Source organism: Pogona vitticeps, chromosome 13 (assembly GCF_051106095.1).
Source record: "Pogona vitticeps strain Pit_001003342236 chromosome 13, PviZW2.1, whole genome shotgun sequence".
NCBI lineage: Eukaryota > Metazoa > Chordata > Lepidosauria > Squamata > Agamidae > Pogona > Pogona vitticeps.
Window position 1 is genome coordinate 5,525,912 of NC_135795.1, and position 20,460 is coordinate 5,546,371.

General features: G+C 48.2%; 1 protein-coding gene across 3 annotated transcripts in view; it reads left to right on the forward strand.

Moving 5' to 3' along the window:
- The window catches only part of RAB11FIP3 (RAB11 family interacting protein 3), a 95,066-nt gene that overhangs the window by 58,021 nt on the left and 16,585 nt on the right, over positions 1-20,460 (forward strand). Inside the window, exons 5-9 of one of the 3 annotated variants that reach the window (XM_072982608.2) lie at positions 1,490-1,677; positions 9,358-9,534; positions 11,361-11,495; positions 16,466-16,501; positions 19,111-19,204. In XM_072982608.2, the coding sequence (XP_072838709.2) occupies positions 1,490-1,677; positions 9,358-9,534; positions 11,361-11,495; positions 16,466-16,501; positions 19,111-19,204 (630 nt within the window). The remainder of the gene's footprint in view (positions 1-1,489; positions 1,678-9,357; positions 9,535-11,360; positions 11,496-16,465; positions 16,502-19,110; positions 19,205-20,460) is intronic. The other 2 variants (XM_072982610.2, XM_072982611.2) reach the window with 2 other exon arrangements.

Sequence of the window (20,460 nt, forward strand, 5' to 3'; positions counted from 1 at the left end):
TGGGATAGGAAAAAAAAATAGAAAGGAAGGGCTACCAAACCTTCTTCCATTATATTTCAAGACGCTAGACCTCAAGATCAGAATGTTTTCTCCCCCCCCCACCCCAATGCCACATCCTTTTCCAGCACCTTTCCAAAAGCCTAGACTCTTGTTTCTACCTTCGTGGTGGGCCGAATGAATATGGGATCTTGCCCTACTATAGATTTTGGAATTTCGAACTCAAAACCAACCTCTGTGTTTGTTTGCGTCACGTTATCAGTCACCCGTTGCCTGTTTTTGTTCCAGCACTTCTAGGAGGTTGCCTCAACCTTGTAAAAGTTGGCTCCTTCACTAAATGCTTACGCCTGGCTTTGTTTGCAATGCAGAACTCCATCCTGTTTGTATAACTGGCTTCTCTGTATGTGATAAGGAAGCATATGTGTCATTGGCTTGATTTTCTGAGGTGAAGAAAGTGGTGTGTCCTTCAGGAGTCACACACCTGCTTCTGTAACACCCTTTGGAAAGGAAGGCTGAAGTGGTTAGTTTCTCATCCTAGACGTTATTCCCGTGCGAGTCGGGAAGGGAACATCTGTAAAACCCTCCCACATTTTGCAGCTCAAACACGTGGCAGTTTCTAATACTGTACTGATCCCTGGAATCAGTATGGGGATTTTGGAAGAACCCCATGCAGAGGTTTTATTTAGGATATGAATATTGAAGGAATAGATTCGTATCCAGAGTCTTTGAATTCTTTTTCTCCATTGCTGGACATTCGTGCATGTTGAAAACCAATACTCTCTCCGTCCATCTCTCTCCTTCTTCCTCTCTTTATTCTACAAAATTAAATTCCTTGTGATGCTTTGTGAACCCGCCTTCCTCTTGCACTGCCTGGATTGTGTTTGAATGTTTAATTTGGGGGCTGAGACCTAGGTAGGGAACCAGTTAATATCCATAGTCATCTGGAATAATCATAAATATAAATATGCCAGCACTCATAAAATGACAGTGTGAATCATCTCTGGTAGCAGGGTTTAAGTTCACCAAGCAGGTTCCTGCTTCAGTGGTTACCAACCTTTGGTCCCGTAAATGCTGTTTTTCTAATGCTATTGGAGGTGCAGCATTGGCCGAAGTATGATTACACGATCGTCATCTTCGCCGCTACCGGTGCTGCTTGCCGTGCTGGCAACCTCTAAAAGCAAAACAATAGCAAAGTAAATTGTGCTGCTTCTATACCGCCCCGTAGCACTCTCTGGGTGGTTTACAGTTTAATTATGCAGGCTACTCATTGCCCGACCCACAGTGAACCGGCTAATCTGCTTGCTGACCTTTGAAGGATGGAAGGCTGAGTCAGGCTTGAGATGGTTCCCTGAGTCAGCCAGGATTGGAACTCAGGTCCTGAGCAGGGTCTTGACTGCAATACTGCAGTTTAACCACCGTGCCACAAGGCTTCTAAACTGTACATCGTAGACGTACCTCTTAAAACAGTTCTTTCTTCCCTTGTTTGGACCAGGCCAATGAGGTGACAGACAGCGCGTACATGGGCTCGGAAAGCACCTACAGCGAGTGTGAAACGTTCACCGACGAGGACACCAGCACCCTGGTCCACCAGGAGATGCACGATGACGTGGAGACGGACAGCGCCATTGACTCGACGGTACATTCGGAGGTCACAGACCCCATGGAGGAGCCGGAGCACGGGTAGGTGCCTTGGCCCGCTTGCTGACGGGTGCGTGGAAAGGCCGGGGAGGGGAGAAGCGCGGGGCTGGAACTGAAGCAGGGACTGGAGCATCATGACGGTCCTTGGTATGTTATCTCTTGGGATCCCGAATCACAGGAGGCCAGCAGTTGGTCTTCTCCACCCAGAGGTCATAGGGATCCCACTGGATCAGACCAGGGGCCCGTCTAAGTGGAAGAGAACCCAGGAAAAGTCAAACCGTCTTAAGACCAATGAGTTTTTATTTTTCCAAGCGTCCTTCTTCAGATGCCGTGCCTGCGGGTGGAGTACGCCTGCTATACTGTCTAGCCTTGAATCCCCCCTTTCCATTATCCAGTCCGATATACAGTGGTGCCTCGCTTAGTGAGTGCACCGTATAGCGATATTTCCGTATAGCGATCCCTTTTTCGGGATCGCTATATGGAAACATACCCGATCTTCGCAATGGGGAAAACCCGCATTGCGAAGATCGGGTATTGCGGCGGCCATTTTAGAGCCGCCGAATAGCTGTTTGGCGGCTCCAAAATGGCCGCCAGAAGCCCAGAAATGGCTGCCGGCAGCCGGAAGCCCAGAAATGGCTGCCGGCAGCCGTTTTCACGCCCTGCCCTCGCTTAGCGAGGGCACGAAAATGGCTGCCGGCAAGGGGAATCCTCGCTGAACGGGTAAGTAAGCAAGGTATTGGAACGCATTAAACTAAGTTTAATGCGTTTCAATACATTTTCCCTACCCGTTTAGAGACGATTCCGCATAGCGAGGGTTAATCCGGAACGGATTAACCTCGCTATGCGGGGCACCACTGTATCTGGGAGAAACTTACAAGCACCCATAGGACAGCTCTATAGGTCTTCTTCACTGGTTGCTTTCCAACAGCTGGTATTCGAATACTGAATTTTGAAGGCCTGGCTAATGCCAGCACTGGCTTCGTTGTAGGATCGAGTTTGTCTTTTACCAAGCGTCTTGTGGGCTTCGATTGTTCTATAATTATTTAAGTAAACCTTACTCAGTTTATGGGACGTGGTGGTGCTGTGGGTTAAACCGCAGAAGCCTCTGTGCTGTAGGAGCTGTAGATCTTCAGCTGTAAGATCGAATCCACGTGACGGAGTGAGCGCCCGTCGCTTGTCCCTAGCGGTTCGAAAGCATGCAAATGCAAGTAGATAAATAGGGACCACCTCGGTGGGAAGGTAACAGCGTTCCGTGTCTAAGTCGCACTGGCCATGTGACCACGGAAGATTGTCTTCGGACAAAACGCTGGCTCTATGGCTTGGAAACGGGGATGAGCACCACCTCCTAGAGTCGAACACGACTGGACAAAAATTGTCAAGGGGAACCTTTACCTTTACTCAGTTTGATTGTCAGTATCCTGCTCTGAAATCTCTCGATATGGGCTGCAATACAAACATTTAAATATACATGTTAGCTTATGTGCGATCAAGTTGGAACTGACTCTCAGCGACCCTAACAGGGCTTTTAAGGTGAATGAGATATTTAAGGAGCGGTTTTGACCCATTCCACACTTCCACCGAATTTGCACATTGGATATCCCTTAAATATAAATAAATAAATAAAAATTAACTCTTTGTTGCCTCCAGACTCGGAGGTCGCATAGAACTGATTCTCTCCAAATGTGTCTTTCTTTTCTATGAAAGCCGTTCCCCCCCCCCTCCCAAGGAGTGGGAAAGGGCTGTGATTACAAAGTGGGGCTGGAGGAAAGACGGCTCGGCATCCGGAGGCCCTGCCGATTACGGGTGGGGGCAGGGAGACCGGATTAGCCGGCCCGCTGCTTTCTTTGCTGAAAAGAGCCGGTTGCTAACCCTCAGTCGGTAATCGGCTTGGGAGTCGGGAGGCCGCCGGAGGCCCCTTTTTCTTGGAGAGAATTGACGAGGATGCCAGCCTGCGTCCGCCCGGCCCGGCCTCCTGGGAGCATGGCCGGGTGCCTTGGCCTCTCCTGCCTGTAGGTACAAGCGCATCTCTTGGGGGGGGGAGTGGGTACCTCTTGTAGGGAGCAGGCGCATGGGTCCTGAAGAAACACGGGATGGGAGGGGAGCGTTTGCTCTGCCAGAAGGCTGCCCCGATGGCTCTGATCCCTGCAGACAGCCAGGGAGTGGGTGGGCAGTGTGGCTTTGTTGGGAGGGAGATGGCGGTGCCACCCCTATAAGCCTTAAAACTTCATGCGCGCGCATGCTCATGCGCACTGGAGAGGATGTTGGGGTTGTGGGGAGGGAGCGAGAGCGACGTGAGTTTGGATGAAGGAGAACGTTAACCCATGGGGTCTGAAACTGGGGGGGTGTCTGAATCTGGCTGCGTTGGTTGCCGCAGATGAACCCCTTCTTTGTGACACTTTGGGAATGTTCATTTCCCCTTTCTAAACGAGCGAAATGCTTCTCCGCGGGCTAAATTTGCAGAGCTTCATCCCAAAGTATCGAGAGAAGGTTTGGCCCCACCGTTGACCTTTTGCCGCCCGCCCACCGCTGCAAAGCAGTCGGAAGACGTTTAGGAAATGGAATTCGGGGGGCCCAGGCGTGAAGGAGGTCCCACCCTTGGGACCGACAGCCCAATCATGTCTAAAGACTGTCACTTTCCGGGCTTCTGCTTTGATCTTGCATTATTCAACTTGAAATACTTGGTATGCCCTGCCCTCTATAGTAGTATTTTTCGATAAACCTACCAGTTTCACACCCTCCCCCTTCAGTGGTGTTGGGTGGGGGTGGTCTATTTCGGATTGAGGGGGGCAGGGGAGCAGGGGCCCTTCCCCACATTTAATCTTGCACTGCCACTAAGTCCAGAAACCAAAACTGTGCTGGAGATGGTTGGATTTGAGTGGGGAAAGCTCCCTAAAACTTAGAGGTGCAGAGTGGCATCATCTGCACGCAATGAACTCTGCAGCATAATTCAGACGGAGGAGTGACCAGTGTACCATTGTGAATCCTATCGTGCGCACAACAAATTGTATACTATTGTCAGAACTGATTTTTTTCCTCCCCCGTATTGTCCAAATAAAGGATGGTCTTAAAAACATACAATATGTACCAGTATATTGCAGGAGGCATATTTCAGGGAATATAGATGCCCTGTTTCCCTGAAAATAAGACCTAAACCCTAGTAGGATTTTTCAGGATGCTCGTAATAGAAGCCCTACCCCAAAAATAAGCCCTAGTTAAGTAAAATCCTGCCCTCCACCCTTGTGCATCAATCAGAAGATGAGATGACTGTATTTGAATAAGTGTAGATTGTTGTACATGGAAAAAAAACATCCCCTAAAAATAAGCCCTAATGCTTTATTTGGAGCAAAAATTAATATAAGACCCTGTCTTATTTTTGGGGAAACAGGAGCTGTCGAAAGAGGGAGAAAACTTTCTGTCTTTCCTCTCCCTGCAAGTTTGTTAAAAACATTTGGGAGGCGAGTGGCTTTTCTGGATTGATTTGCCCGGCTGACTAAGTCAGTCTTTTAATTTACTGCAGTGGCTCTCCAGCTGTGACCCTCCAGATGTTGGGATTTCAGGCTCCCAGAAACCCTTCGCCGTTAGTCAGGCTGGCTGAGGCTCCCGGGAGTCTTAAAACATCTGGCAGGCCAAAAAAAATCTCCAGTATTTCCACGCTTTGCCATTCTCGGACACATGCGTCCACTCCCTCGACCAAGGCACCCCTGCATTTTTGCTAAGTGACAAGTTCAGATTTCGAAAATGGGGTTTGTTGATAGAGGATGCAGTTTTGCCCCAGAGGTTCTGCACACAGACAAAAAGGATCGGACTTAGAAATAGAAACGGTGCGCCTTTCATAATGCCCTGTGCTTCGACCTTGACGGGGATTTACTTTCTCTGTTGTGAGCTTGAACCTTTGTCTCCCTCTCCCTCCCTCCCTCCTTCCCTCTCTCAGACTTGCTAGTTTTTTAACATCTATTCCCTCTCCTCCAATATTTCCTTTGCCCATTTCCTCTCTTTGATGTCCAAAGATGGATTCCAGATAACTTTCAGGAGGATTTTGATGGCCTTAGAGGTCCATTTCAGCTCCACTATTCTCTGATTCTACTTAGGCGGCCAGCTTGTTTGTATAGAATGAAGGATCCTTGCTAAACTCAAAAGGTCTTTCCAACCACCTTTCTAGATCAAAAAGAAAAAATGAAGAGGTAAATTATTTACAGTTGTCTGTCAGTTTCACAGCTGATCTCTTTATTCAATCCAATAAAAATTCTTCCCTAAAATTTTCTGCAACAACAGCTGGATTCAAAGGAAACAGTTGTTCAACTGCACAAATTGTTGTAATATTTTTAAAAAATTAAAATTAGGTACTATTGCTATACCTGGAAAGCAGCCTTGAAATTCCTAAAAAATATACACAGTAAAAAAAGATTTTCATTAGTATTTGTGGGGGTTTGTGTTTCGTATTCTTCTTTTTTTCTTTTTCCTGTTGGCCTGTGGCTATCTTTTATATTTCCGTGCTAATTGGATTTTTTTTCTTTAATCAGCACTTAGAGGACAGGAAAATACTGGAAACACAGATTCACTCCTCAGATTTCCAGGATAGCAAATTTGTTCTGTCTAAGCAAAAATAACACAGGCGTTTTCACCCCCCCTAGAATTGCCGATAGCTCTAAGTTTCCTGTTTTTGAATTACTGAGAGCTCGGTGCCACAAATTATGTTCAATTTGTGGTGCAGCTTGTGGTCCGTGTCTATTCTGTTTCAGAAAAATCTTATTTAAAACTATTTTACCGTACCGTTCTCCTTAAAAAGGACCAAGCGCAGCTGACCTCATTAAAAGACCATATTTGTACAAATATTTAAATAAGGACACAAATGCCACACTAAAAAAGGTAAATAAAATCAACACCAAAAACAGATCCGAAGCCACCGCATCTCCTCTAGCCCTGCGCCATTGGTGTCGTGATTGGAACTGTCTTGGAGTTGTCTGTCACAACAATACACCCACAACAAGACACACTAATCACCCATCTACAGAAAAAGACAAAAGCCCATCTCACAGCCATAAATACTCCACTCCCAAGCCAACTACACCAGAGCACAGAGTGCTGTCCTCTGAAGATGCCGGCCACAGAGACTGGCAAAACGTTAGGAAGAACAACCTCCAGAACACAGCCAAAGAGCCCAAAAAACCCACAACAACCATGTCTTGGAGCTCATTCAAGATTCTGCCTTGCACGTACAGGAAGCGCCCCTACCGAATGGGTGAGCTTCGGCCCCATTTTGCCAGATAGGGAAGCAAGGAAATACGACGGATTCAAGACCTTTCCAGTAACTTCTCAGCTAGGCTGAGATGGCAGACAAGCAATCCCAACGTGAAATGTTTATCACTGGGTTGCTCCTGGAAGCAAAGCTTGCCTCTTGTAACGAAACGCTTGCGTTTATGGATTAGCCAGGAGCCCAGGCCACTGACAGGTTACGGTGCTTTAACAGCCTGAGCCCTTAATAGGATTATGTAACCTTGAGTGCAGTAGCAGTTTAATATGGGGGTTGAATTGCACGGCTGACCATATTTACTGTTGCTTCATATTTACTGGGCTTTACTGTCTCTTACATGGCTTCTTTAACTATCTATATTTTCTTCTGGTGCTTAGCCAGTGATTGGAGGTTTTGCTGTGACACTTGATCGTTGATGGTTGTCTGGTGCTAGGGCAACTGCTCTAAAGCCAGCGGTTCTCCAACGTGGGTCCCCAGACGTTCTTGGACTACAACTCCCAGAAATCCCGGCCAGCGCAGCAAGGGGTGGAGGATTCTGGGAGTCCAAGAACATCTGGGGAGCCCAGTTTCAGAACCATTCCTCTAAAGTAGGGTCTGCCCAACATGTAGAATATATTCCTATTTCCTTTACAGCAAGGAGAACAAGATGAGGGCTGCATGCAGCCTCCCAGGAACATTTTTGGGTCCACTTCCATCACCCTGTTCCCCTTGCCAATTAAAACAAATAAATTAATTGTTGGAAGAAATCCCCCTTCTCCTCTGTAGGAAACAAGGGGCTAACTCTGTGCCTCATCACCCCAAAAATTAATTTTTAAAAACTTTTTTTGGGCCACTAGAGGGAGCAAGGGGGCTTTTCAGCTTGAAAGCAGTTGGATGGGGCTTCCGGAGTCAATGTAGACAGAGATAGATGTCTGCAGGCCCTGGATCTCCAGAAGTGACCCACGTCTTGTTTAATCTCTGCCATTCATAGTACAACTTGGGTCCCTTCTATTGCCAGCCATGTAATAAGGTCCAGTTGAGTTGCAAGTTCAGGACCTTACAGTGGAGTTGTGACTGGTGCTGTCATTGAATTGGAAGAAGGAGCAGGAAAAGCTTGGGCCTACTAGCAAAGCACACCGGAGTTTGGAAAAGTTCCTTTTTTGGGTTGGAAAGTCCCAGAATTTTCCTAGTCCTCATGGCCACTGAGATTCTGAGAGTTCTGATTTGATAGAAGGAGGCAAATCTCAATAATAATAATAATAATAATAATAATAATAATAATAATAATAATAATAATAATAATAATAATAATAATAATAATAATAATAATAATAATAATAATAATAATAATAATAATAATTTAAAAAAGGCTTTTGGAACCATCTCTGAGAGGAATCCCAAAGCCTTCGCCATGTCTGAAGAGGTTTCCAAGGTTGGGCCATGGGAAACTGGCTCCTACAAGAACACCCTATTTGTCCATCTGCCTGGTTTTGACTTTTTTGATGGGCGTCTCTGGCAAAGGCTTCTGCCATCAGCTGCTCCCTGGCTCTTTCCAAACGGGAGATGCCTCCTGCATGCCGTACGTACGCTTTGTGAATGGAAACCCTCCAGCCTTCTATGAGAACATCCTTCACCAGCAACAACATCAGTAGCCACTTAACCAAAAATTATGTAAGCTCAAGAGCTGCTGAAACCTTGCGTGGAAGTTGAACGAGTTACATTATTTAACGCCGCACTGCATTTTTGTGATAATACTAGTATACAAAGTTTGCAAAGACGAGGGAACCTATGGATCATCAAACCCAGGGAACCTCGCAAGATGAATGAAATTTATTCGTCTTGCGAAGCATGGTCATAGAAAAAAACCGTCTTGCGAGGCACCATAGGGATCGCTAAAACCAATCGTCTTGCGGGTTTTTCGTCCCCCGAGGCAATCGTCTTGCGAGGCACCACTGTATTGTACTTGTAAGAAGTTACTCACATTCCAGTTTTGGTAAAAACGGTGTAACAAAGTTGCATTTCAGAAGCCTTGCAAATGTCTGGGAACAAAATTATTTTATCAGTAACAACAAATAACATTTGTAGTTAGTTGGTTCTCAGTTGATTTCAAAGAGAGTTTTTGGAGGCGTGTTGAAAGGAAGTGCTCAGGTTTTGTGCTGCTTCCTTATCATCAGACGGTAAACAGAAACCTAACCAACGACATGACAAACAACTGTTTTTTTTTGTTTTCAAGTAGTCACCATGAATTACTGAAACCAAAAAAGCAGGAGTGTGCCCTTTGTAGAAGCGGTTTTCCAAGCTTGAGTTGTAAGCACCAAGCCCGTCTATGTATTGCCTCCTGCCGCACCGGACGATCCATGACACTAGAACGGTTAGGCGGTGGAATCGTGCCGCGTTAACGATGATGTCACGACCATCGTTTGGGTTTGGGAGTTTGGAGTGCTGGCCTTCTCCATCTCTTTGATTTTCTGACTCTTCCTTTCTTTCCCTAGCTCTCACCCGCACGACCTGCCCTTGGCCTCGGACGTCAATGGTCACTCCATCGTCACAGTCATTAGCGGGGAGGAGCACTTTGAGGACTACGGCGAAGGGAACGAGGGGGACCTCTTCTCGGACAGCTTGTACAACGGAGAAAGTGGCTTTAGCAGCTCCTCCTTCCTCTCTCCCAGGTAAATGGATGAAATGTGTGTCGTTGAACTTTGAGCCTCCCTACAAGTAGATTGTACCTGCGTGGGCTTCTTGCATGTCCTGTCTTTTTCTCTGCCCTGCGTTCCTGTACGGGAGGGATCTGTCACATGTAACTGTGGACGTCTGCAAGCCGATTCCTAAAAATTAGGTAGAAGATGGTCTGTGACAGGCGCTTCGATTGTATTCCATTGACACAGGGCCTTCCTTGTGTGATTGGCTTGCCTTATTCATGGCATACATCAAGAGTTCCAGACCACAGCTTGGAAACAGTAGTATTAACAGCTTAACATTAGTTTTTTTTTTTTAAGATGGATTATTTAGCAAACAATTAAGAAACATTGTAAAATTCATTGACTGATTAAATGAGCAAAGGTTCAGATACATCGTCCTGGGACGTGAGCAGCCTTTCACAGAAGCGTGTGCCCAAGTGAAGCTTCTTGGCCTCTAATTTTTGCTGCAACAGACGAAACACTGCTGCCCCACTCGGGGGGGGGGGGAGATCAATTTAATTAATTTGTTAAAATGATACATTTTAGAAGAAAAGATTCATGGGACCAAAAATGACCAGCAACAAATTTAAGGAATGAGAATATGAATCATTAATCCAAAACAATAATTTGGATATTTGATTTTTTAAAAAAAAAAACACCCTTCCTTGCCTAAAAATGTTAACAAATTAGGTGTACCAAGTTAATGCTTTGCAAATTATGTCCAAGCTTTCGTGAAGTCTTCGTCGCTTTTCGTTTGTAAGCCTCAGAGGTTTTCTCTCCCACTGCTTCCGTCTCTTTTTAACTAACCACAGAAGAACTTGGGGGGGGGGGGGGAGAGAATAGCCGGACTGTATATTTGGATCGTTAGGCTGGAAACCTATATCATGAAGCAGATCTTTGTAGACTTATATGGGGAGCTCTTTAATTTCCTGGGGCGGGCAAGGGGAATTTGGTACTATTTTGGTTTGGTTTGGTATCATAATGGTCAACATCCCAAGGGCTGGCTAGACACCAAAGGGAAAAACACCTTTTATTTATACACCGGCTCGTGTTGTTCCCTTCCATGTATTTCACGGGGCGCCTGCATCCCCTTCTTTTGAGACCGGATTGCACTAAGGATGTCTAACTGACTTTTCTTCCAGATGTTTGCACTTACCCTCTTTCCTGCCAGCTCACCTCTGTGTGCACGCCTGTGTCTACCTCTCTGTGGATGCCTTTTTAAATTAAAACTCCTGATTTTCCACCATTAACCTTTTTTCTGTGATTAAACTTTGTGGCTTCCAGAAGTCACTTTCAGTGAAAGCGAATGCAGAACGCTCGCCCGTCTCTAACAAACGTCGCCCTTTTTTTGCTGCCAGTTTATCAGCATTTTTAAAAAGGCAGCTAGGAGTCTCTGCAGTCTACATCTTGGGAAAATTTATCCTGTTGGGGCTGTAAGTCCTGGAACATCCCAGCCAGCAAAGGCTTTAGTGACTAGGGGAATTTATAACCCCCCCCAAATTAAACTTTCCAGGCACCCCCTCCAGCTATCATAGTCTAATCGGTCATCAAATCATAATCAGTTTTATTGGCACGGAGTGGTGATGTCACTTTGATATTATTGAACTCTTTAAAAAGGCCTCCTGAAAATCCCAAACAGATGATTGAAGCTGATGATTCTACAGACGGTTCTGATCCTGCTTCGGAGACTGACTGCTCGACGGGGCAGAGGCGTTGCGTTCACTTCTGGAAGCCCCAAAGGGCAACGGGGCTCAACCCGTCATGTTCTGTTTTCTCTCCCGTTTCCCTTCCTCCAATGACCCTTCTGATTTTTCTAGCGCCAACCCACTGGCCGCAAAACTGCACAGCATTATCACTGACGAGGCGTTTGAGTTTTACTGCACCCAGTGCCACAAACAAGTCAACCGCCTCGAGGACCTTTCTGCGCGGCTAAGCGATCTTGAAATGAATAGGTAACGGGTTCGAGGCGTGGCCCCTCTGGTTGAAGCGCATGACGCCTAGCAAAGGAAGGATTCTCATTCCTCACGCCTGCCCTTCACGTGTCGGTGCACTTTCTTTGACTTTTGTTAAAGCCCAGGTTTGCGTTCCGATCAAAAAAAGAGAAAGGCCTCAGGCTGCTGATGGGTCCATGCCCGTTGTTCTTTGCAGTCCAGGTTTAGCCAGATTCTGAGTTCGAATCTAGGGCCTGCCTTTATGGCCTCTTTGGCCTGGGGCTAACCTCAACATGCTGTGCTTGAACCATTTAATATTGGGGACATGGATGAAGCCAGATCACCTCGTCTCTGAACTCAGTTGAATTGGACCTCTGCCGCGGTGGTTCCTTTCTCTCCAGGGGCCAGCCGTTGTGGGCCTCCGGATGATGTTCAACGGCAGGTCCCATCGTCCCTCACCTTTGACGGTGCTGGCTAGGACGAACGACAGCCGCAGCCCAGTGGCAGCCGCCCACCACGGTAGTGGCTGCATCACAGCCACGAGCATTTCGCCTGGAAGATCGCCAGCATTTGGAAAAGTAACTTTTTGGGGGGCTACAGCTCTCAAGAGTTGCTCAAGACCTGGATGTGCCATGACATTCCTCTGCCTGGATGATGGAGGAGCACGCCCGGTCATTAAGAGAGAATCTGATTACTATTACTGTATATCAGGCAAAATCCTATTAATCTATTACTATGAACTTTTTTTTGACGGCTGGGGAAGAGCAAAGGGTGTTTAACATTGCTTGTGATGAAAACACTCTCAAACTCTTCGAAACTGGAAATTCTCCTGGACTACATGGCTGGGGTTATAAGGACAGTGGAAGTGAGAATCCTTCCTTTTTAGCTTGCATGTCGTCTCTCTGTTTTTTTGAGAAGCCCCCCCCCTTTGCATGTTCTTTGGCGGTGCGAAGCGAAAGCACCACCTCTTGCTGCTTGGTTCCCACACTGTATCGTAGGATCCATGTTGGGGCTGCTGAGATTGGGTGGGGGTTACCTGCTAAAAGACTGTGTTGTGTGTGTGTGTCCCGGGGAGGTCCAGCGAGAGTCCCTAGTGGTCAGAATCTGAGTGCTGGGAGGAGAAATTCAGAGGAAGTAACATTCACGGTGAGGTATAAGCGCAGCAAAGGGGGCAAGGGAGATGCTGTGGGGCTGCCCTTTCTATTAGCCCTTGCTCGCGTAGCCAGTGGTGAGGGCTGGTGGGAATCGCACCCCTCCATCGCCTGGAAGGACCCCCACATCTCCCAACCCCTTTGCTAGCACAGCCAACGGGATGCTGGTGGGGAGGGTGAAGGGAGGAGTGGAGGAGCTTTTGCAAAGAAAGAGAGGAGAACGGGAGGCGAAGCATTCCAGATCTCTTTTCTCGGGCAACCTCGTGCGTGTCTGTTCAGTCAGAAGCTTCTCGAAGTTCCACACATACTGTCCTGCGTATGCCGGTGCTGAGCGGTAGTCTTGCCTTTGGCCGAGGCCATTCCCCTCATTCTTGCCACCTTGTCTGTATGGAGTGACAGGGGCTCTCCCTACGTTGGGTTGGGGGGGGTGGTGGGGTGCTGTTGGTGTCTTTTTCCACCAGGAACGGAGCACCGGATTCTTGGTAAATAAAGCAAGTCCTGATCGTAGGAGATCAATAAAGTGAGTTGAAAGGCTAATTACAACACTCGGAATGGGTCGCACAGTCATTAAACCGGAGAAGATATCGTCACTCGGTGCCAGAGGCTTTCAGGTTTAGCGGTGCGTGTGCGTGGGGGGGGGGGGGGAGAAGCATTTTGGAGGGTCCAGGAGCCACTAAAGTGGGTGGAAGTTGCCTGAAGCCCATCTCCGCCCCTGCCCTCCTCTAAGAGGTATAAACGCAAGAATTCCGTTTTCTCAGCATGGGATGTACTGTATTTCCGCCAATTTTGGTTCCATGATAACCCAAACCCATAACATACTTTGGTCAATCTTTGCAAGCGGAAATCACAATTACAGAGGGGAAGAATCCAGGCGGTGCAAATATTCTTTTCAGACACACACACACCCCCCCAGTTGCACTGTGAGTTCAGCTGGGAATGCTTAAAAACCTGATAAGCTGGTTCTGAAATTGTTAAAACGCACGGCTGCAAAAGGGAAAGTGTTACAGGAAAACCCGGCCAGCTTCAAAAATAATCTTGAAGGCCCTCTTAAACTTATAATTGAAAGAGGAGCGGGTGGGGTGGGGTGGGGGACATGGTATAGTCCTCCAGGTGGACTGACCGTGATGAAGATCAGCTCGGGGGAAATGCATCGTCACCATTGAAAAGAAAGCGCATGGCAGCGGAAAACTGGAAAGGAAATGAGAGTAGAACCCTTCTGTGTGACACGGCTTCCTTTTTGTGCAATGAGCTTTTTTTTATGGCCGACAGGGACCCTTAGACCTGCCTTCTATAGTGGCCTAGCCCCAGGAAGCTTGTGTGCCTCCCCACTCCCCGAGCCTATTTGGAGTCTTTAAAATTTATTTATTTAATTATGGCCTTGGTGGGCTCGGAAGGAACAGAAGCAGTCAAGCTGAAAGAAGCGAAGGAGAAAGCCAGAGGCCTGCAGAATTTCAGAGGCCAGATGCTTTATCACCAGCCTCGCTAGGGCAAAACCTGGTCTCTGCCCGTCGGGGCTCGGCAAGAACAGCATCCTTTTAAATTCCTGACGCTCTGCCTCCACTCGTCTTGTACTGGAGAAGAGTGTCCGTAGCCGAAGCCAAGAGTAAGGAGCAAGCTTGGTTGGGAAGTGATCTGCGGAGAGATCCACTGAAAGCCAGGGTGGAGAAACTTTGGAATAGAAGTAAAGGCGCTGGGATTCCCAGACCTGAAAAAGAGAGAGAGATGATCATCACCTTCACAAAGGCGGTTCCCCAAGGTTAGCCGAGCCTTGCCATTGTGTGCCCAGGCAGTCCTCGGTGAAGAATCCACATGGATGGCATTTGAAGAAACTAGACCTGAGTTAGAACCGGCTATTTTCCCCCCACTTATCACTGGTAGACGTGTCCTTCCCTCAACCTCCAATGTGGCCTTTTAAAAACACACACACCCATACCAGCAAACAATGTTTTCTTGCTAAGGTGACCTAACGGAGCTGTGGCCAGTCCCGGCCGTGTGCCTATGACACAGCCTGTGTATTGACACTGAATTTTTGGTGTGCACCAGTCTTTCTTCTGCCCCAGCAGACGTTTAGATCTTAAATTCTAAGGAAGGATCTGCCTGTTTCGTTTGGGGTTCTCTATAAAGCTCTGTGTGGGCACCTGGTGTGGGATAGCGGGTGTAGTCCCACGAACTGGGAGGAGATCTGGGTTTGAATCTCCGCTGAGCCATGGAAATGCACTGGGGGAGTGGAGTTGGTAAAACCACTCCTTAAATATCTCACTTGCCTTGAAAGCCCCATTAGAGCTGCTATAAGTCACTTCTGGCTTGGCAGAACAATAAAAGTCCTGTACACAGTGGCCAGAATTATGTGTTAAAACATAATGTGTAGGGGAGGTCTGCTGGGCTGGCCTTTACAGGTTGAAACAGGTGTTACCTGGGGAATCTTGGTCTCAGGTACCAGCCTGAAAGGGATTTGATGAAGCTGCCTTTCACTGGATCAGACCTTTATTCCTTCTGTCCCAGTATTATCCACTCCAACTGGCCCTGACTTTTTTGAGATTGCCGGTATGATTCTTTCCTAGCCCTACCTGGAGATCCAATGGTACTTTCTAGCAGTTTCTCTCATCCAAAGAAACCTAGACTTCTAACCCCTCTTTCTTTTTTAAAAAAATAATTAAAATCACCCTATCAGGTGTGTTCAGAGCATTGTGGCCCACCCTTCGCCCTTGTCTCCTTGGCTCTTTTCTCTTGCCTTCTCGATGGGTTGATTGCCCTTTTAAATCTCCCGCCAGCCAGGGTCCTCTGGTTGGTGTTAACAAGGTAAGTGGGGCAATATAACAAAACACAGGAGAAAATAAAACTAGCAGCACAGAACGAAGCGTCATTTCAGCATCTAAACCCAAATCAAAACCAGCAACAGGATATGAGTGTGAGGATGTAGATGCTCCATAGAAGCTCCAAAACCCGGGCCTTCTTTTGGATAAACGTTAAAATCCCGTGCCTCCCTTCAGTGATTTTATTTGAAGTTTGACCTGGGGTGGCTATAGCCATGTCTGTAAGCATCTGTACGTTTAGAAAGGCGTTCCACTCCTGTGCCTTTCGGCGTGATGCAATGAGCTGCATTGCTAAGAAACCAAGAACTTAGACGATCCTTTTCCGAATAAAAAGAAATATGGTTTTTCCGGCTGCAGACACCTGCTCTGAAATCTCCCGAGGAGCCCCAGGGCGCATCTCATGGGTCGAGAATCCCTGGCCTGCAGGTGCGCTTAGGCAAAGGCCACCGCGTTGTCTGCAGGGGCACGCGGCCTCTTCGACCGTTAGAACGGCCACGCTTTCCTGCTCCGGTCCTTTCCGCCAGCGGCCCGGCCGGCTCGGTAACTTTTATAACGCCCTCTCCGTTCGAGGGGTAACGTTCTGGGTAGAAGCTGCGCGGTCGGGTTGAGCACGGCCCGGCCCCGGGCCAAAGTCTCATCAGACGCGTGTTCTATTCTTAGCCGAGGGATCTCCTTTCAGGAGAGAGCTGGTGAGCGGAGGCCGAGAGAAGAACCTCCTGTGGAGCGTTAGAAGTCTCTGGATCTCTGATCCGCTCGGTTCTGGCAGGCAGATGTGATTCAGACTTGTGCAAAATGTGGTCTCTGTCTGGCTTTTGACACCGGGAGGGAGCGTCATGCATGTGCAGGGGGTGCAGTGTACCGTATTCTCTCTCTCTCTCTCTCTTTGTGTGTGTGTGCTCTGTGCTGTGCTGTTAACTGTAAAGGATACGACCTTGTTGCTCTGCCTTGGCTTGCTTCCTGTGTGGCTTGTTGCTCTCCCCCGGGGTCATCTTTCCTGACTTTAATTTTCCTGTTGTTCATTCTACAGTCCAAACAAGAGGCTTTCCAGCAAGAAGGTGGCCAGGTATGCAGACGCTTCTTTTACTTCCCTCCTCTCGCTTTCGGAAGCCCTTCTCCTCTTCCTGGCTTGGGTTCTCTCTCTGTCTGGGGCTGGGGAGCGCTTCCCAGCGGGGAAAACCACCGCAGTCTTTTCCGTGGCTGCTTCTTTTCCTTACTCCAAAAAGCGGAGGCGTTCAACTCTTTGGTTTTTTTCAGCTTAAGCGCTTTTAGGACCCAGCGAATGGGTTCTTTTTGTCTGATGGTCTTCTCCTTGTCCGGGATCGAAGGGGACGATTCCTCTAAAGAGGGATTTTATTTCCGTTTCTGTGCCTTGAAGGCCGCCTTCTCTCCAACGGCAGACGTTTCTGTCCTCCTCACCTGGGAGATGGTTTCCTTCCGCGTCTCCTGTTTCGACCTTGGAGGTCCAGGGTGGGGTGGCTTTGCATCTCAATTCGAAGCACAAGTTGCGCAGCAAAAAGGTGTCCTTGGTGATGTCTCCCCACCTTCGGACCATCTGGTGATCTCAAATCGGGCTGGCTGTTGGGGTTCAAGATCTGAGTTCAGGAAAGTTACTTTTTTTTGGAGATGACTGCCAGAATCAGCATGGGCACTGGAATGACACGCAGCCAAGCCCTGCTTAGGTTGCAAGGGGTGGGTGGAGGCCGGGCGGGAGGACGCCTGGCCAACCCATTGAGTTGGAGACCCATTTATTCTGTTATTTTTGCCCTGCCTCTTGTGGACCTCCAGGCTGGCCCTCGCAAGTGGGTGTCGTGGGAAGGGATCCGTTTAAGCAGGGGGAACATCCCTGCTCCCCTAGAATCAGGCAGCTGCTGAAATGCGGCAACCACATGCTAACGCCAGGCAGCACAAATAGTCACGCTGTAGCTATAACATGACTTCAGGCTTTGCACACTCCCCTCCCCCACTGGGCTGGGGGCTGCCCGGAATTTCGTTGCATAGGTTTGCTTTCCAAGCAAAGATCCCACTTCCTTGGGTACAGCAGCAAAGGCTGCTGGCAGATGAGTGTGGTACTGCGCTAGCCATTCTGTCTGTGCAATATTTCCCCCAAGTCACCCATTTTCACTCTGTCTCTTAAGTTCCTAGTCCTGGTGACCATCCAGGCTGTCCATGGACGGCAATCACAGAGTCCACTGGTTGGGCTGTAGGAAAGCTTCGGGGAGGTTTCCCAGAGTTTGTTCTCTGTGCGATTGGTCTCCTTATATCTCCAACCACAAAGCTTGGACGAGGTACATTTTTTTTCAGTTACAACTCCCAGAATCCCCTACAGCCCACAGACCCACACCTAGAGGGACTGCCACAGATACCTCTGTTTTGCTCATCTAGAGCAGGGCCCCTGTGGTTAATGTACAAAAATGGAAACTGTCGTGGTGCTTTCTGGGAGTTGTAGTTCTTTGGGAGGTGCATTCTTCTACACAGCCTAAAGGGCAATGAGATGATGTCACCCAGAAAGCCCCAAGGTAGAGCATAGTTCTGTGCAGAGTTGGGGGAAGTTACTTTTGCAGACTACAACTCCCAGCATCCCCCATCCATCATGAATGGCCATGCTGGCTGAAGGGGATGGCATCTAGGAATTGGCACACCGTCCCCCCCCCCAAAATTATGATGCTTCACCCTTTTGAATGACCTACTGCAGCAGATTTACACCTAAACTAGCTTTACTCGGTGTAAGACCTTTGCAAGCAACCTCAGCACCAGCAGTAATCCCGGTATAATGACCGGTATAATCCTGATATCAAACAATAGAACAATTTTGACCATCGAATCCAGCTTTTGTTGGAATAGTTTGTGCCATCCAGTGGATGCGCTGGCTGAAGACGATGGTCCAGAAATTGCTCTAGACGAAAGGCTACAATTCACTCATTACAATGCATTCATTTGTAAATGTTTGCGGTAATAAAAAAAAACAAAACAGTGACTTTTCCCCTTGGGTGGAATCATGCCCCTCCTCATCTCCCTGCTAAAATCATTACTGGTTAACAGCTGATAACTGTCTGTCTTGATCATTGTGCCATAAATGGGTGGCCTTTGGACTACGACGGAGAGGTGAGGAGGGGAGAAATAAAGACGCCACAAGTCCCAATTTCGCTCTCTCCCCCTCCCAGCCTGCCTCTCCCCCCCCCCCGCCCCGCCGACACACACTTCTTTTCCTCCGCTCTGGAGTGTGTGTTATCTCTTCCCGTCACAAAGATCAAATAGAAAGTAAGTGGCAGAAAAGCCAGATTGTTATCTTTCTCTGTTCCAAAGAGCAAAAGAAGTGATTATCCAGGTGTGAAATGCCTGGTACTACGTTCTCTGTCTGCCACTGGGCGAGGGTGCCAGGTCGGATGCCCGGCTTAAAGGGACATGGAATAAGGTGGCGGGTGAGAACCAACGTCTACTGGGAGCCCACTTCGCAGTCCAGCCAACGTATCTTTCTTTTTTTAAAAAAACAAAGTTTAGGGTCTAAAGTAGGGTTTTAAGTGATGCTTCTGCCTGGAAAGGAGTGCAGTTATGGGATCGTCTACGGAAGGGCTGAGCCGAGCATGACGCTTGACGCGTGTGGTTCTTCTCCTGCACGATGTTCTCTCTGATGCTGGTCTTGCTTTGCATTGGGTGGCTCTGTCTCCATTGCAGGCACCTCCACCAGACAAGCGCCCTGACTATGGATGCCATGGAGGAGCCCTACAGGAACAGCACCCAGTGCCTGGAAGAGGACATCACGGATAAGGTAGCGGCCTTTTTTTAAAGGGAGGGGGAATGCCCGCGGGCCAGAGTGCACACACGCAGAGCTTCGAAAAAGTCCCCTGTTTGGACCACAATGTCCAGAATCCCCAGGGTAGCCGTGGTGTGGATCCTGGGAGTTGTTACCCACAAAAAGCCATTTTCCCAGTTCTGTACATGACCAAAGTCATCTGTTTACACAGCCGCTCTTAAATCTGCCGCCGCTGCTGCTTTGTTTTCTTTCACAATAATGCATCTGTGCCTCTTTCCTGGAATCGTGATCCTGATCCAAGTGGAATCTCCTGCAGAAAACTGGACTCCTGGAGGTTTTTTCTCAGAGTATCACACACACACCCTTTCCAAAACCCACTTTGTGAGGCTGCAGGGAGAGACTCTGAGGCTCTTTCTCTCCCCCCCCCCCCCAAAAAAAGGGGTGACGCCCATCCTGTTGTCTCAGCCTGTAGCTAACATCCCATGTTAGAAGATCCTCTGGATGGGTCTGGTTTAGAATCCCCGAGCACTCCTTCCCTTGACTTTGAAGGGGGGGAAAGGACCCTTCTCGCCCTGGCGGTTGAGGGGCTGCGTGTTCACTTGGGGATTGTGTCACTTCGAACACTTCCATCCCAAAACGTAAAGGGTTTCCTCCCCCTCCTTCCTTGGTCCAAAAGTGAGACAAAGCCTAGAGCACAAGATGTAAACGCTGCGTTTTAACCAGTGAATGGGGCTGAGGATGGCGGGCAAAGGAAAAGCCTCCTCTGATGTTTTCTGCCGTGTCACTGATTAAAGCGGTCGCCTTTAAGGGTTCCTTTAAGGGATCCATGCATCCAGCATTCTGCATCGTGGTCTCCCGTGAGCCCAAACTCAAGGGGGTTTCCCTTACCTGCGCAGAACACAATAGGCAGGAGAACACCTTGGTGCCAGTCCACAGATGACCCCTTGAAGAACCCCAGTTCTTCTGTAACACATTTCATCTGCAGTATGTTGGGATTCTCAAACGGGGGGTACCATGAAAAAAAACCCACAAATCTGCACACACACCCCTTTTGGGGAGTGACAGTCTTTTTCTCTTCTTCAAATATGCCAAGGCTCAAATGCTTGAACTTGTCTGAGCAACCTAATTTGCTGTAATTAGGCAGCAGTAATACTAGTAAATGTGAGGAATCCTTTCGTCTTTGAGATCTTGGTTGGCAACTTCTAGACTAGAGGCGACGCCTGCCTTGCGGATCGTAGCCTGGTTTTCAATTATCCTTAATGTTTCTGAAA